This window comes from Bubalus kerabau, chromosome 4 (assembly GCF_029407905.1).
Source record: "Bubalus kerabau isolate K-KA32 ecotype Philippines breed swamp buffalo chromosome 4, PCC_UOA_SB_1v2, whole genome shotgun sequence".
Taxonomy (NCBI): Eukaryota; Metazoa; Chordata; class Mammalia; order Artiodactyla; family Bovidae; genus Bubalus; species Bubalus kerabau.
The window spans coordinates 76,261,797-76,278,362 of record NC_073627.1 but is presented as its reverse complement, the minus strand read 5'-3'; the positions used below and the strand labels follow the sequence as shown (position 1 = coordinate 76,278,362).

At 48.5% G+C, this 16,566-nt stretch overlaps 1 protein-coding gene across 1 annotated transcript in view; it reads right to left on the bottom strand.

Annotated features, from left to right (window-relative positions):
• SCARA5 (scavenger receptor class A member 5) overlaps positions 1–16,566 on the bottom strand; it is a 133,760-nt gene that overhangs the window by 24,703 nt on the left and 92,491 nt on the right. The window contains exons 6-7 of the mRNA XM_055577794.1: positions 14,230–14,328; positions 12,309–12,365 (exon numbers count right to left, since the gene is read on the bottom strand). Coding sequence (XP_055433769.1) covers positions 12,309–12,365; positions 14,230–14,328 — 156 coding nt within the window. The remainder of the gene's footprint in view (positions 1–12,308; positions 12,366–14,229; positions 14,329–16,566) is intronic.

Here is a 16,566-nt window from a genome sequence, read left to right as displayed (position 1 = left end):
ATTCTTGTCTGGGAAATCCCATGGACAGGGGAGGCTGGCGGGCTACAGTCCATGGGGTCGCAAAGACTCAGATTCGGCTGCGTGCCTGAACAAGAACAACAACAATGTTCGTCATGGCTGCCTGGCTCCTAGCAGGTGTTCAATAAAAACCTTTGTGTCTGATCAAATAATAAATGAAGCGCTTTCCCTGCCCAGTCCTGAAGCAAGGGTTCACTCCCATCACTGAGGGAGGATGTTTCTAACAGAAGCTCTGCTGGGAGCTGGATTTGTAGGAATTTACTGGGCGGCTCGGGCAGAGAGCTGAGTCCTTTGCTTTGCATTTGTTCCTGGGCTTCTCAAAGGGCAGTGAGGGGTCAGAGAGGGTCAACAGGCCTTTAGAACTAGCAAGAAAAGCTGTAGAGCCAGGAGAAAGGCCATGATCCCAAAACCCCACTCTGTTACATAGGTAACTGTGAGGAGGCGCTGATGTTCACACGGCATTCCTCTAAAGCCTTCAGGGACCATTGCCTTACCTGCAGGGTTCATGACCAATGCTATTGGCCTTTCCAGCCTGGATGGGAGAGGAGTCTGACGGAGAATGCGCGCATGCTAAGTCGTTTCCATCAAGTCTGACTCTGTGACCCCATGGACTGTAGCCAGGCTCCTCCATCCATGGGATTCTCCAGGCAAGAATACTGGAGTGGGTTGCCATTCCCTTTTCCAGGGGACCTTCCTGACTCAGGGATTGAACCCAGGTCTCCTGCAGCTCCTGCACTTCAGGCAGATTCTTTACCTCTGAGCCACCAGGGAAGCTCTTGGGGGGAGAACAGATACATGTATATGTATACATGATACATGTGTATGTATCAGCCGAATCCTTGTGCTATTCATCAGAAACCATCACAACACTGTCTGTTAATTGGCTATACCCAAATACAAAATAAATAGTCTAATTAAAAAAAAACAAAGAAAAAAGACTGTTGGCCTTTCCTAAAAAGGCTCTTCCACACCCTCTGGCTTCGTTCATACTGTCCCCACCCTTCCCTGTTTCCTCTCTCCATTCTGCTCTCTTTCAAGTTCAAGGTCTGAGACGCTTGGCTGGAATGCTTGCTTCCCCATCTGTGTACTCTAAATCCTTGCTCTTTGTTTTTAGTTTTCTTTTATTTTTGGGTGTGCAGCAAGTGGGATCTCAGTTCCGCAATCAGGGAACAAACCCACTGCATTGGAAGCTCACGCTCTTAACCACTAGGCCACCTAGAAAGTCCCAAAAGTCTTCATTTCTCTCTTGCTCTCTTTTTTCTTTTTTGTTTTGTTTTTGTTTGGTTTTTGCTGCACCATGTAGAATCTTAGTTCTTTGACCAGGGATCAAACTCATGCTCCCTGCATTGGGAGCATGGAGTCTTAACCACTAGACCACCAGGGAAGTCCCTCTAAATCCTTGAATCCTGCCTGTACACTGGGTCCACCACTTTCTAGCTCTACCTTAGGCAAGTAATTTAACCTCTCAGAACAGTTTCCCTATCTGTTAAATGGGACAATGACATACACCGTAAAGAGTTCTTCTAACATATGAGAAACGCTGGGCTGGAAGAAGCACAAGCTGGAGTCAAGACTGCCGGGAGAAATATCAATAACCTCAGATATGCAGATGACACCACCCTTATGGCAGAAAGTGAAGAGGAAATAAAAAGCCTCTTGAGGAAAGTGAAAGAGGAGAGTGAAAAAGTTGGCTTAAAGCTCAACATTCAGAAAACGAAGATCATGGCATCCAGTCCCATCACTTCATGGGAAATAGATGGGGAAACAGTGGAAACAGTGTCAGACTTTATTTTGGGGGGCTCCAAAATCACTGCAGATGGTGACTGCAGCCATGAAATTAAAAGACGCTTACTCCTTGGAAGGAAAGTTATGACCAACCTAGATAGCATATTCAAAAGCAGAGACAGTACTTTGCCAAGAAAGGTCCGTCTAGTCAAGGCTACGGTTTTTCCAGTGGTCATGTATGGATGTGAGAGTTGGACTGTGAAGAAAGCTGAGTGCCGAAGAATTGATGCTTTTGAACTGTGGTGTTGGAGAAGACTCTTGCGAGTCCCTTGGACTGCAAGGAGATCCAACCAGTCCATTCTGAAGGAGATCAGCCCTGGGATTTCTTTGGAAGGAATGATGCTAAAGCTGAAACTCCAGTACTTTGGCCACCTCATGCGAAGAGTTGACTCATTGGAAAAGACTCTGATGCTGGGAGGGATTGGGGGCAGGAAGAAAAGGGGATGACGGAGGATGAGATGGCTGGATGGCATCACTGACTCGATGGACGTGAGTTTGAGTGAACTCCGGGAGTTGGTGATGGACAGGGAGGCCTGGCATGCTGCGATTCATGGGGTCGCAAAGAGTCGGACACAACTGAGTGACTTCGCTTCGCTTCCCTTCGCTTCACCATATAAGCCCCCAGGATCCTGGTGGGAACAGAGGCACCGGGGCAAGGGACTCGCCCAGCCTCTAAGTCAGTGAATCAACCAGCCATCCTTCCCCGACCACAGCATCCACAGGACCTCCTGGGATGTGTCCACAGGTTCTGCCTACCTCTTTGTTCCCTCAGAATTCCACAGCAGCACTCTTTGGAAGAGCGGCTGAAATTCAGCACCAGGGGAAATAAGCCCATCTGAACAATTGGTTCCAAGTACATCCCTGAGGCAGTTTTCCATGGTCAAAGGACACGAGGGGAAGTGCAGCCGTGAAAGGAATGCAGTGGCAGCTAACTCTGATCCAGTTACATCAAAAAGACACAGTGGTGGGACCTCCCTGGCTTAAGCTATTGCCTCCAGCATCTTTACCACCCAACCTAAGATGACTGAGTACAGGGTCACGGGGATTACAAACAATTCCTGAGTTGGTTGAGTTGCTTTCTCAATAAACACGTTAACCATTCCTGGTTTTAATGTATGTCTCACTTAAAGCTTTCTTCAAACAAAACCCACATCAAAGACTAAAACTTCAATTCTTCAGTGGTTCCAAGGCACTGTTTTTGTAGAAAATGTCTCACTTACCTTCGGTCTGAGGTTTGTATTACTAAAAGTTTTCTTCAGGGCAGATCCCAGAAACCACCAGCTGTTTGCCAAGGAGAGGGGGGTGCTGTGGTCCTCCAGGCCCCCAGGAGGATGGGTGTCAGCTGAATATGGTTCATGCAAGAAACACAGATGCTGTGTGCTCAGCGGCTACATCATCTCCAACTGTTGTGCGACCCCATGGACCATAGCTGACAGGCTCCTCTGTCCATGGCATTCTCCAGGCAAGAACCCTGGAGTGAGTTGTCATTTCCTTCTGCAGGGGATCTTCGTGACCCAGGTATCTCCTCCACTGGCAAATGGATTCCTTACCACTGCGCCACCTGGGAAGCCCAGAACACAAATCCTAGTGGGCCTGTTAGTGATCTCCCAGCATCCTCTGATTCTCTGTGAGATCTCAGATTCTCCAAGGGGGCTGCGTTGCCCCAGGGCCCAAGCTTCAGCTCTTCCCTCTGTTTTCTTGGCTGGGAACATCAGAGGCTCTCAGGCAGCCTCCCTATTCCCACCACACTCCCCCACTTCACCCCCCTGGCTTCTTAAAGGAGCCCAGCTTCGTGCATTTCCTAGGCTTCTTGGATCTATTCAAAGACATCAAACCAAGGGCGGCTCGGATTCATCGAAACTGAGCGGCTTTCTGCATCGAGCAATCTGAAGGTCTCCTGGAAGGGGTCGCTGGAAGCTTTCAGGAAAAGTCACTGGATTTGTTTTCGGAAAGCTTAATACAGGCTCTTGGCAAAGCGGAATGCCGACAGGGCCAGATCGTGCACAGAGCAGAGGAGAAAAGAGGAAATTGCGGTTGGAGAGGTTCAGAGGGTGACCTCAAGGCCACATGGCTGGGTCAGAAGGGCACTCAGATCTCAGGATTGCTGCTCTGCAGCCTGCCTGTCCCCTCTCCTTCTCAGGAAATCGGGGATTCTGAAAAACGGGATTTTCTCTAAGGGAAGTAGCTCAGCAGGGAAGCCTGAGCCCAAAGTGGACCTTTCGTCGGGGGAACAGCCAGCCTGCCGGGCGCCCCTCCGGCTGAGGTGCCGAGGGCCACTGTGGACGGCTGGGGCTCGTGTCCCGGCCTGGGTCCTGCCTCTAGCCTGGGTCTCCACCTGGCTATTCACCTCCCACTGCTGCCACATCACACGATGTCTGCAGCTCATCCTGGCTGCCCAGAGACCAAGCCTGACCTCCTGTCCACGGATCCCCAGATGCCTTCCTGGCCTCAGTTTTCGATTCCTGCCAAGGTTGCTGCACCAAACGTTTTGGGTTAATCAGATAGTGCTCTGCTGGTTTATGTGAGGTTCTCTACCTGGAATTCTTTCACCTTCTCCAGGCACCAGATGGACACCAACTTGGTCTTCAAGACTTGGATCAAAGACACGTCATCCAGTGACCCCCTTTGTACATTCGTCTCCCACAGCCCCCACCATGCTCTCTGAGGAATGTTGCATGTCCCTCTCAACTGCCGGCCTCAGCTCCTCAAGGTGAGGACAAGCCTTCCTCATGGGGCGCTCAACCAGGGCCTGGTCTCCAGCGAAGGCCCAGCAAATGTTCGCTAAGTAAGTGAATAACCGACATTCTCTTCCCTGAGCATTTCTTTCCTTCCACACGTCTGCCTTTTCTCTGTGGCAGAAGTGAGACGAATCCCTTGCCCTCTTGACTCCCTTCCAAGCTGGCTCTGTGCTGTGCTGGCTGGGTTACTGACCCTCAGGACAGGCCTCGCCTGTGTCTGCTCAGTTCTTATCAGGTTCCCAGCACTCCTTATCTTCCGTCCTTGTGCTCATTTCTCTCTCAAGTGTCTCCTACTCTGCTCCAGCCAGCACCCAAAGCAGTATTTCTTGTTCAGTTGCTCAGTCGTGTCCAACTCTTTGTGACCCCGTGGACTGCAGCACCCCTCTCTTCCCTGCCCTTCACCATCTCCCAAAATTTGCTCAAACTCATGTCCAACCATTTCATCCTCTGTCTCCCCTTCTCCTCCTGCCCTCAATCTTTCCCAGCATCAGGATCTTTTCCAGTGAGTCAGCTCTCCGCATCAGGTGGCTAAAGTATTGGAGCTTCAGCTTCAGCATCAGTCCTTCCAATGAATATTCAGGGTTGATTTCTTTTAGGATTGACTGGTTTGATCTCCTTGCTGTTCAAGGGACTCTCAAGACTTGCTGTTCAAGAGACTGACTGTTCCCTTGAACAGTCTTTTCCAGCACCATAGTTTGAAAGTATCAGGTCTTTGACACTCAGCCTTCTTTATGATCCAGCTCTCACATCTGAACATGACTACTGGAAAAACCATTGCTTTGCCGCGAGACAATTTGTCTGAGTGAGTTTTGTATCTCCGTGTATTCTCAATCACCAAAAATAAAGGGAAGGGAAGAAACATTTAAAAAACACTTTCCATCTCCACCATTCTGTGGTGTTTGCATCTGTCAGGGACACTATGTGAGGATAAAGAGAAGGGATGAACAAAGGCAGAAACTGAACACAATCAGCCAGGAAGAACAGGAAAAGCCCGTGAGGGGGGAAGTGTTGCTGTCAGAGGCAGAGCCCCCATCCCAGGCATGAAAACTTTAGTGTGGCCGATCCCAGAAGCCCCCAAGCAGGTGAGACAGTGAGGGCTTGGTGAAATAAAGAACAAACTCTGAGATGGGGAAAAGTCTCTTAAAAGTAACTGAGACTCTAAAAAAGTACAACTAGGGATTTCCCCGGCTGTCCAGCGGTTAAGACTTCACCTCCCAATGCAACGGGTGCAGGTTTGATCCCTGGTTGGAAGCTAAGACCCACATGCCTTGGGGCCAAAAAACCAAAACATAAAACAGAAGCGTTATTGCAACAAATTCAGTAAAGACTTTAAAAATGATCCACATCGAGAACTTTTTTAAAAAACTAAAAAAATAAGTAAAAAAATACAACTAGTGAGTATAACAAAAGAGAAGCAGTCTCAATGACACAGAGAACAAACAAGTGGTTGTCAGTGGGGAGAGGGAAGAGGGGACGGGCAAGACAAGGGTAGGGGATAAAGAGGTACAAACTATTAGGTATAACATAGGGATGCTTTGTACAGCTTGGGAACAGAGCCAATATTTTGTGATAACTGTAAATGGCGTATAATGTTTAAACATTATGAATCACTATATTGTACATCTATAACATATGACATTTTATATCAACTAAACTTCAATTATAAAAATAAATTTTAAACAATGAGCATTGGTAAGAAAGAAATTAGCAATTTCATATTAAACCCACTAAGGAGAGTGGCCCACAAGGATCCCATGCTGACCCCCAGGTCAAAGGTCAGAGAGAATGAATCCGAGAATCAAAGAGAATCCAAGATGGCAGCACAAGGGCTGCTAGTGGACTCCAGACCCGTCCTGGGTCTTGGCTCTGCCCCGGACGAATGCCGCTGGGTCGGGGCGGGCTCCTTATCCTCTTCCTCAGCTTTCTTATCTCTCTAACAGGCACATGATTTATGCCTCCTGGATAGGACTGGAGAGTTAAGTGAAATGTGGGCTAGTTGGTTAGCAGTCCTGAGTGAGTGCCTACTTTCACTTGGAAGTGTGGTTTACTTTCAAATCATGCTGTTGCTGAGGTAGTAAAGTTGTACCAGGAATAAAATGTGCACACGGTTGGACTAATAGATATAAGTGTACATAAAAAGTCTGGTCTGAAAGAAGCATTATTGCAACAAATTCAGTCCCTCAGGTCTGAAAGAATGCTACCTTCTGGCACTACACTATCCCAGACAGGTTCCCTGGCATCTCCAGAGACAGGGATGGATGGAAGGCAGTTCATAGACTCCAGTGGATGGTCTTTGCATCCTATATTCTGAAAGAGGGACTTTCCAGGTGGTGATAGTGGTAAAGAACCCACTTGCAAGGTGGAAGACAAAAGAGACTTGGGTCAGAAAGATCCCCTGGAGGAAGGCATGGCAACGCACTGCAGTATTCTTGCCTGGAGGATCCCATGGATGGAGGAGCCTGGAGGGCTATAGTCCATAGCGTCTTGAAGAGTCAGATCCAACTGAAGCGACTGAGCGTGCGTGCGCGCGCGCGCGCACACACACACACACACACACACACACGTTCTAAAAGAGAGATAGAAGGAATTCTCTGGCAGTCCAGTGGTTAAGACTCTGAGTTTCCACGGCAAGAGGCATGGGTTCAAACCGTGGCTGGGGAACTAAGATTCCACATACTGTGAGGCATAGCCAGAAAACAAAACAAAACAAAACATTGAGAATTGGTTAAAGCAGAGACAGAGACATCTCAGCAGCGATGGAAAAGAACTGTCTAGAAACCACCATCCTGATAATTTATTTTGAGCTTATATACTGCATGCTAGGGTGTCCACTATTGGAGAAGGAAATGGCAACCCACTCCAGTGCTCTTGCCTGGAGAATCCCAGGGACAGCGGAGCCTGGTGGGCTGCCGTCTATGGGGTTGCACAGAGTCAGACACGACTGCAGTGACTTAGCAGGGTGTCCACTGGTTCCCCACCCTGCCTAACACACAGAAACCTACTTCCCTACATACTGAAAACACACACAAGGTGTTAACCATTTTTCAGTTTTTCTGAGATGCTACTGATAGCTATCGCTAAGCTCTGGCTTGGAATTTACCCCGGCCCCTCCTGCATGCTTTTTCCCATGTGAATCCTAATTGAGGAAACATTTTTAAACAATCTGAATTTACATCCTGCTTGAAATCCACACTGTGGGGCTTAAACAACACAGATCCTTTACTTACTCCCTCGCTGCAAAAGTACTATTTATTTTTCTTGCAAATGGACCATCGATGAGGGTAAAACAAATGTCTTCCTGTCTTGAGATGTGCAAACCTAACTTTTTTGTTCTTGGCCAAACTCTCAAAAGCCAAACATGGTACCAGCCTTGCCTCAAACAAACAAACAACAACAACAAAAGACCTTTACTTCTCATCAAGCAGAAATCAGAAGCTCTGCATTCTATTTAGCCTCACTTTCACCATGACCTAGCTGGGAGACTGTGGGAATTCTGTCCAGCTGTCTGGAGTGGAAGAGGAGATGGTTTGAAACACCATCCAACCCCTATGACTCTAAAATCCTAAGACTCTAAAACCCTATGACTCCAGGCCAAAACAAGGATCAATAATTATAAGATCTTGTTCTGAAAAATAATTTAATATTGACTTAAAACATGGGTCCTGAGAAGTCTTTGCTATAATGCCTTCTTCAAAGGAAAACCTCCAACTTCCGATTCTGACCTGAGGAGGGGTCTATGTTTTTTCTCATCAATCCTTTTAATATAGTAACACCCCCACCTGCTGGAGTTTTAGGTTTTTGCTGTTAAAGGTGGGAGGTGGTGGTGGAGGTTTCGTTGCTAAGTCATCTTGGATTCTTGGGACCCCATGGACTGAGGCCCACCAGGCTCCTCTGTCCATGGGATTTCCCAGGCAAGAATACTGGAGCCATTTCCTACTCCAGGGGATCTTCCCCTCCCAGGGATTGAACCTGGGGATCCTACATTGCAGACAGATTCTTTACCACTGTGCCACCAGGGTAGGAGGTGTTTGGTAAAGGTTCCAAGCCTTAGGGGCAAGCTGGGTTCCTCGAGGAGGGTTCCTCCTCTACCACATCCTTTTTTAAGGAAGGTGGAGCCCTGGGCTGAGAACTTTTTCTTTCACCCCTGGGAACTCATGGAGAGGCTGCCCTGGGCTGGAGGAATGACTAAGAACCCCCTCCTAGAAGTAGGCACTCAGCGTGGATCAGAATTTCCTCACTTTTCTGTAAGATGATCTCCTGGCCCCTCCTCAGAACCTCAGTCCCAGCGATCCAGTGAATGCCTCTGGGACCAGAGTTCAGTGGAAACATAACCAGGAGTCTGACTACAGTGTGGGTTTGGCATGAGCAGAGGCAGGCTGGTGGGTGGAGGCCGTGGGAAGACCCAGGTCTCAGCCCTGAAGAGCTTCAATCACCCTCCTTCAGCCTCAGACCCTGTCACCCCTATCTCCAGGTGGGGGCTCCTTGAGGTTGTTTAAGGAGCCCACTCCTCCTCTTGAAGACCAGGGGCCTGGGAATTCCCTGGCGGTCCAGTGGTTAGGACTCCATACTTTCACTGCCAAGGGCGTGAGTTCAATCCTTGTGTCAGGGACCTAAGATCCCACAAGCTTTGAGGTGCACCTAAAAAGAGGTGCACCAAAAAAAGGTGCAGGGGTGGGGACGCTTCCCTGCTGGCTCAGCGGTAAAGAATCCACGTGCCAATGCAGGAGATTCAGGTTCCACCCCTGATCCAGGAAGATCCCACATGCTAAGGAGCAACCAAGCTTGTGCACAATGATTGAGCCTGTGCTCTGCAGCCCAGGAGCCACAACGAAAGAAGACCATGCGCTCTAGAGCCCCTTTTCTGCAACAAGAGAAGCCTGAGCACCACACTAGAGAGTAGCCCTCACTTGCAGCAACTAGAAAAAGTCCATGTGCAGCAACGAAGACCCAGTACAGCCAAAAAAAAGACCAGAGGCCTTCCTCTCATTCCAGAATCAGGGAAGGCCGAGGCCTGGGTGTTCTGTCCAGCCTCTGCTCCTTGCCCTGAGAGTCTCTACTCCCCACTCCAGGCCTCTGAGAACGGGAAATGGACAAGGCCGTTCAGCCTGGTGGGTCTGCAATGCTTATGTGTGTCTTTCATGCCTTGCATGCTGCGTGTACGGTCCCCTGTCGATGGGGTTGAACCTGCAAAGCCACCCCACTTTCCTGCTCCATCACCAATGGAGACATTTTGGGGTCCTGTCGGGGGCAGTTATCTGAGCTCTGGGCTCCAGGGAGGGTACAGCCCCTTCAGGGCAAAAAAGAACACCAGCAGTGCCTGAGAAGGGGCTGGCCAGCCTCTGAGTGCAGAATAGAGGCTCCAGGGCCAGGTGGATTTGATGCCCTTCCCCCAGGCTCCCTGCCCATGCCTGGGGGAGTCCCCAACCTCTGCGATTCAGCTCTCTCCCACACCCATCCCCTATACACTGTGCCCCCAGCTTCAGGGCCCAATTCCACTGCAAAACCAACCCAGCCAGGCCCACCGAGGCAAGGTAAACAGATGAAAACATCCCCAGGGGCTGCATGGTGACTGACAGCGCACAGCTCTTCCAGGCTTGCCCAGCGCAGCCCGCCCCTGCTCTTGAGCAGCTGGAGAAGCTGCTAAAGAGTCTGACAAGCACCCATGGGTACACACTGGGTGGGCGGTGTCTCTGCTATCCTTCTCAGAGGTCATCTTTCCACAGTCCCTCCTTTCCCACCACCCCAGCAGGACTTCTCCATTTCACAGGGGAATGTCAGGGTCCTTCTCAGCTGCCTTGGCACTGTTCTACCAAAAGTCAACAGTCAGCAAAGAGCTGTAGAAGGCAGTGTTCAAGAGACGAAGTAGTTTGCCCAGCTCTCAAAGAAATGTGACTCAGATATATCACTGACATCCTAGATCAGATCTAGATTCCCTTCCTTTGCCTTCAATTTTTTTTTTTTTTTTGGCTCCTGCATGGTCCAACACATCTCTTCTAGCTGAGACATTCCCAGTCAAGCCCTTGGCTATCCTTGAAAGGGACTCTGCTGCTGCTGCTAAGTCACTTCAGTCATGTCCGACTCTATGTGACCCCATAGATGGCAGCCCACCAGGTTCCCCCATCCCTGGCAAAAACACTGGAGTGGGTTGCCATTTCCTTCTCCAATGCATGAAAGTGAAAAGTGAAAGTGAAGTCGCTCAGTCGTATCTGACTCTTAGCGACCCCATGGACTGCAGCCTACCAGGCTCCTCTGTCCATGGGATTTTCCAGGCAAGAGTACTGGAGTGGGGTGCCATTGCCTTCTCCGTGAAAGGGACTCTAGATAATGCTAGAAAGCATATAGTTTGCTTGTGGATTACAGCATCCAAGGTAAGGTGTGGAGAAGGACATAGCAGCCCATATACTGGAGCAGTATTCTTGCCTGGAGAATCCAATGGTAGGCTATGGTCTATGGGGTTGCAAAGATTCAGACATGACTGAAGCCACTTGGCATGGCACAGCAAGGGAAGATGAGAGTATGAAGTCCCTGTAGATATGGGCATACCTGTCCTCAGGTACACCCATCGCTTTAGAGAGACAAAAAGCTATCACGTACATTTCTCCTATTGGATCCTTAACCACTGTCCTAGGAAAGGAAAGGGCAGAGGAAGTAGGAGGCAAGATAAAGGTTCAGGGACTTTGGAGAAGGTACTATTCAAGAGCAAGGTCTCTTGGCCCTGCATAGCTTGGATGAAAGTGTCACTTTAAGGACCCACTGAAACCAAGGATCAGCCTTCAGGAAACCCTCACACTGGGTCCAAAGCGTGCATCTACAGTGGTGTCTGTCCATTTCCCCAGGCCCTGGATTCCTGGAGAGCCCACACCAGAGCCCATATGCCTTAGAAGAGGGTAAACAGCTTGAGCCTTTACCCAGATGGTAGATTTCAGAGCCCCCAGAATACTATGTGCTGGTACCATTTTTTTAACTTGGCTAGAAAACTCTATTCGTTGAAACTTGGCTTGGAGGCTCGCTCTTCTCTGGCAGTCTCTCCAAGTTTCTACATGGAGCCCTTCATAATGGAAATAAGCCCTGGAAAAGAGTGTCATAACTAGATAAGCTGACTTCCCTCGTAAACACTGTAGGAAGGACCCTGGTTGGAGAGACATCTGTTTCTGGACTCAGTGGTCTGCCAAATGAGATCTCCAGCATCACTGCTCAGTTAGTGGCAGAGGGAAAAAACAAACAGGTTTCTGCTTAGCCTCAACACCTTTCCCCATATAACCACCCAGGTAGGTCCAGCTCTTTAATGAAGTCAGTAACCGAATTTTAGCAAGCATCTCTGATGATTTGAGAAAGTCTGTCTGAATTGGTGTATTACATAGGATACTAACAATTTATACTGAGTCCTAACCATGTGTCCTAACCACCAGTTACATGGATTGACTCATTTAATTCTCACAATGACTCTATGATGTAAGAACACTTTTAATTCCCATTCTATAGATGAGAAAACTGAGGCACACATTACATAGTGAGGCAACCAGAAAGAAGCCTGGGCAGTCTGCCTCCAGACCCTTATACAACCACTGGAAACGTAGCCTGTGCTCCTGGGGTATAATCCTCTCTTGCTGGACAAACTGAGCCCTAGAGCAGGTAGGTAGCTTCTTTGACACTGGAGTCAGGGCCAATGGCTCCATCTTCCAGACCCCAAAACTTGTGGGGCTGCTTGGGGCAATAGCCACACCTGTGCCGACCCAGAATCCAGTGACCCCAACAGAATTTCCTTACTGGCATCCACTGTTCTGTCTCCTTTCTCTCCTTTCTCCCCTTTTGGGCCTCGATCACCTAGAACAGAGGAGGAAAACCCACATTAGAAATGGAAATAAATCTGCATGGTGAACAAAGTCTTATCTGCAGGAGACATTAACCCCAAACCAGAGAAATGCTGAGGCAGGAGCCCGCAGACCTGCAGGGCATGTATGGCAGGAAGGGTAAGAGCTCAAGTCAGTTATGCTGTCTGCCCAGTCCTCCTTGGGAGCAGGGTGGGTGGGCACCAAGCCAAGACGTTTCCTTCCCTCTTAATTAAAACACAGAGGACCATCGCAGCACAGACTTAAAGGAGTGCATGGTATCCCATAGGGAGAAGACAAAGAAAAGATATTCCTATTAAATAGCCAAAATTTTAGAAGCTCAAATCCAAGGTTGCTCTAATAAGCATGCAGGAAGAAAAGGAAGCAGGGAGGGTCTTCAGTTACAAGGAGAAACAGAGGTTCTACATCGGGCAGATTTTTTGGTGGGGGAGGCTATACAACATGAGGGAGAGTTTCCAGGGAATTGTGGCATTTCCTTCCCAGGATATGGTTAAAAGAACAAAGCTCTTTTCTCAGCTAACATCTCACTCTACAAAGAAGTTGAAGGGTCCTGACACCACTCAAGGGGACATTAAAAAGACCAGGGGATTCCATCCAAGTGCCTCCAGAAAGACAACTGCAAATCAAAAGCTTATGGCAAATTCTCTCATGAAAAAAAGGAAGCCAGCAAGTTCCAGGGGAAGATGCCTTGTGTGATCCAAGTTTTGAAAAAAAAAAAACAAACAAAAAAACAAGGCAACCATATAGTAAATATGAATGTCCTTTTGGAAAAAAGTCTGGCAGGATGTGCTCCAAAGTGTTTACAGTAGTTACTCTGAAGAGTAAGCACGTAAGAGACCACGAAGGAGGGCACTCACTGTATACTTTAGACTTTATGCATTTCTGTATTGTTGAATTGTTTTTAGTAAGCATGCGCTGCTTTTGTAATGTGTTTTAAAAATCAATTTTTAAAAATGTGGATATAAGAGGAAGGAAAACCTCAATCTGTTTAATCACCAGTCAGAAAGTAGAATAAAAATTCCCAGTGATCCAAGATTAACAGGTCATCCTTCATGTGGGGTGAGAACAAGGGAGGAGGCAAAGGCCAGGGAAAGAGTGTCAGATTTCTTCTTCTGCAATGGTGCTAGGAGGTTTGGAGACTCGAAATGAACATGCAAAGATGGGAATGACTCTAAAGTGGGCTCCCCTGAAAAGGAACAAGGTGACTATTAACATGAAGGAAAACAAGTCAGAAGAAACACTATTGACCGTGGAAATCTGAGAACTGGTTGAAGTTTTAACTATTTGGGGGACCAGAAGAATATGATAAACTGTAAGGAATCTGGCCGTGCTGGGGGGAGGGCTAGCCTGGGTTTGCAGTCTCTGTTCTCCTGACCCGGTTTCCTCTCATTACATCACTGAACTGCAAGGACAGGAACACGCCCTTGCATTTCTATAGTGCTTTAGAGTTTACTGCGTTTTCACTCATATACATTCCATGTAACCCTCATGAGAGCCCTGTGAAATATGGCATCATGAGGATTTCTAGTTTGGGGATGCAGAAACTGATGCTTAATGGGAATTCCCTGGTGGTTCAGTGGTTAGGACTCCACGCTTCCACTGCAGGGGGCATGGGTTCCATCCCTCATCCAGGAAGTAAGATCTCGCATGTCACATGGCATGGCCAAAAAGAGAAAAGGAAGAAAAGAAGCAGATGCTTAAGGAGATTCAGTCACTTGCTCAAGGTCACTCAGCGGGTCAGTGACAGAACCAGAATTTGAACCCAGTCCACACTCCAGTGCCCAAGTTGGTGTTCAGGGGTGGGTGGTAAGCAAGCATGCTCTGAGATGCAGTGTTACCTTTGAAGCCACGCATGCCCATTGGTCCAGTAGCTCCCAGCTTCCCTTCATCACCCTTGGGGCCGGGCAGTCCTGGGGTCCCTCTCTCCCCTGGCAGACCTAGGGGAGACAAGAAAGTTTTGGGGCCTCAGACTCAGAAATGGAAGGGCCCTCGGTGACCACTGTCTGGCTCAACCATGCATCTTCCTGTTGCCTCTGCTTCTTGATTTTTTTCAGTTAAAGATGCTGCAAAAACAGACCCCAAAAGGCCAACACAATCTCTCCCTGTCAGTACCTTTAACCCAATGAGTCTGGATCCCTCCCCAAGAAAGGTCCAAGTCTATTGTGAGCAATGTTGGAGGTGCCAAACTCATTTGGGCGAGCTCTCTTTAGCTCTACCTATGCTGGAGATTTAGATTTACAAAAAAATCTTGAGCCTTTTGAATGTGCCAGGCACTTTCCTGAATGCTTTTCATTAAGTATCTTATTTAATTCTCCCCATAATCTTAGGTGTTATTCCACCTGTATTACCAATGAGAAAACTGAGGCCCAGAGAGGTGAGGCAACCTACCCAAGGTCATGCAGCAGACACTGTTGGAGACAGGATCTTAGCCCTGATGGGCTGGCTTCATCTCATGCTGGATGAAAAGGGCTTATTGGTACTTAGGGTAGGAAGAAGATGAAATCACTCCTCATTCCATAGGAAAAAAAAAAAATAGAAAGGTCCCTTCCCTGCAGCAAACACAGGGAAGTGTAGAGAAGGGGATGGCAGGCTGACAAGGAGGAAGTCCAAAAGCTCAATAATTGGGGTGAGACAGGCTGTTGATCTATCAGGCCCCAGGGCTTTGGATCCCAAGGCCCGTGACACCAGCCCCAGGTCACCATGGAGACCGGAAGTCAACAACTGCTTTTACCCAGTGAGGCCTCCGCCCCTGGAGGCCTGACCTAAGCCCAAAGTTATCTCTGCAAAGCAGGGCACTCTGATTAACTAATTAATTGTTCTTTCCTGCTTTGAATGTTACTTCGTTTTCTTTGGCCTTTTTCCAAGACATGAAGAAATCTGCCTTTCACTTATGATTCCTCTACAGCAAACACCAAATGACCAGGGTCCCAAGAGGGTGGAAGGACCTCAGAAAAGGGCTTGATTCCTTTCCCCTCCGCCCCTCAACATAACATTCCTGTAGGCCAACAGCCCTGCTGTCATGGAATTCTGAATCTCATGCAGGATATGCCCAGGGGTCCCCCATCCCATCACTGACTGAGGAAGAAAAAGACTGCTCTGGAAGCCCTTGGGGATCCTTAACTTCTGAGTTTAGGGAGCTGTGCTGAGAGGTGGAGGCCAGGAGTGAAGGCCAGGCTGTGAGCTCTGCCTCCACCAGCCTCTGCCTCCTCCCCTGTATGCAGCCTCCTTAGAGATTTAGGAAGGAGAGGGTTTGGAGGTGTGATTCCTGACATAAATAAGCAGATACCTTTCCCCTGATAAGCCTCCCCTTTTCTTACATCACTTAGAACAGGGGTCCCCAACTTCCGGGATCTAATGCCTGATGATCTGAGGTGGAGCTGAAGTAATAATAATAGAAAAAAAGTGCACAGTAAATTTAAAGCACTTGACTCATCCCGAAACTATCTCCCCACCTCACCATTCATGGAAAAATTGTTTCCCATGAAATCGGTCCCTGGTGCCGAGAAGGCTGGGGACTGCTGACTTAGAAGACTCTAAGTGTGTGCATGCTCAGTCATTTCAGTTATGTTTGACTCTTTTCGACCTATGGACCATAGCCTTCCAGGCTTCTCTTGTCCATGGGATTCTCCAGGCAAGAATACCAGAGTGGGTTGCTGTGCCCTCCCCCTGGGGATCTTCCCAATCCAGGAAATCAAACCCATGTCTCCTTCGTCTTCTGCACCTGGGAAGCCCCAAGAAGACTCTACACTCTCCTAGAAAAATGCTGTTCACAGCAGAGGCTCCAGAATTGACAGGCTGGGATGCAAAATTTGATAAGGCAATGGAACAGGAACTCCTGAGACAAGGCATCTAAGGAGAACACATTCTTTCCAGAAGGTCCCAAAGTACCCTCCCTGTCAGCTACTGGACCTTCCAGGCTGTCACTAGGGCAGGTCACAAAGGGCAGGAGAGGACAGGTGTCTACTGACTTGGGTGGTTTCCGCAGAAGCAAAGCATCAAGTGCTGGGGACCCAGGAAATGCCGAGGGGTGGGGCATACTTGAAGGGTTGCTCTGGATCAGAGGACGCCCTCGATTCCTTCTGATGATCCTGGTCTCAGGGGCCCTGACCTGGGGTTCAGGGAGCTGTAAGACTCCTGTGCACTCTTGTCCTTTGGATCCTGGTACTTTCTATGGA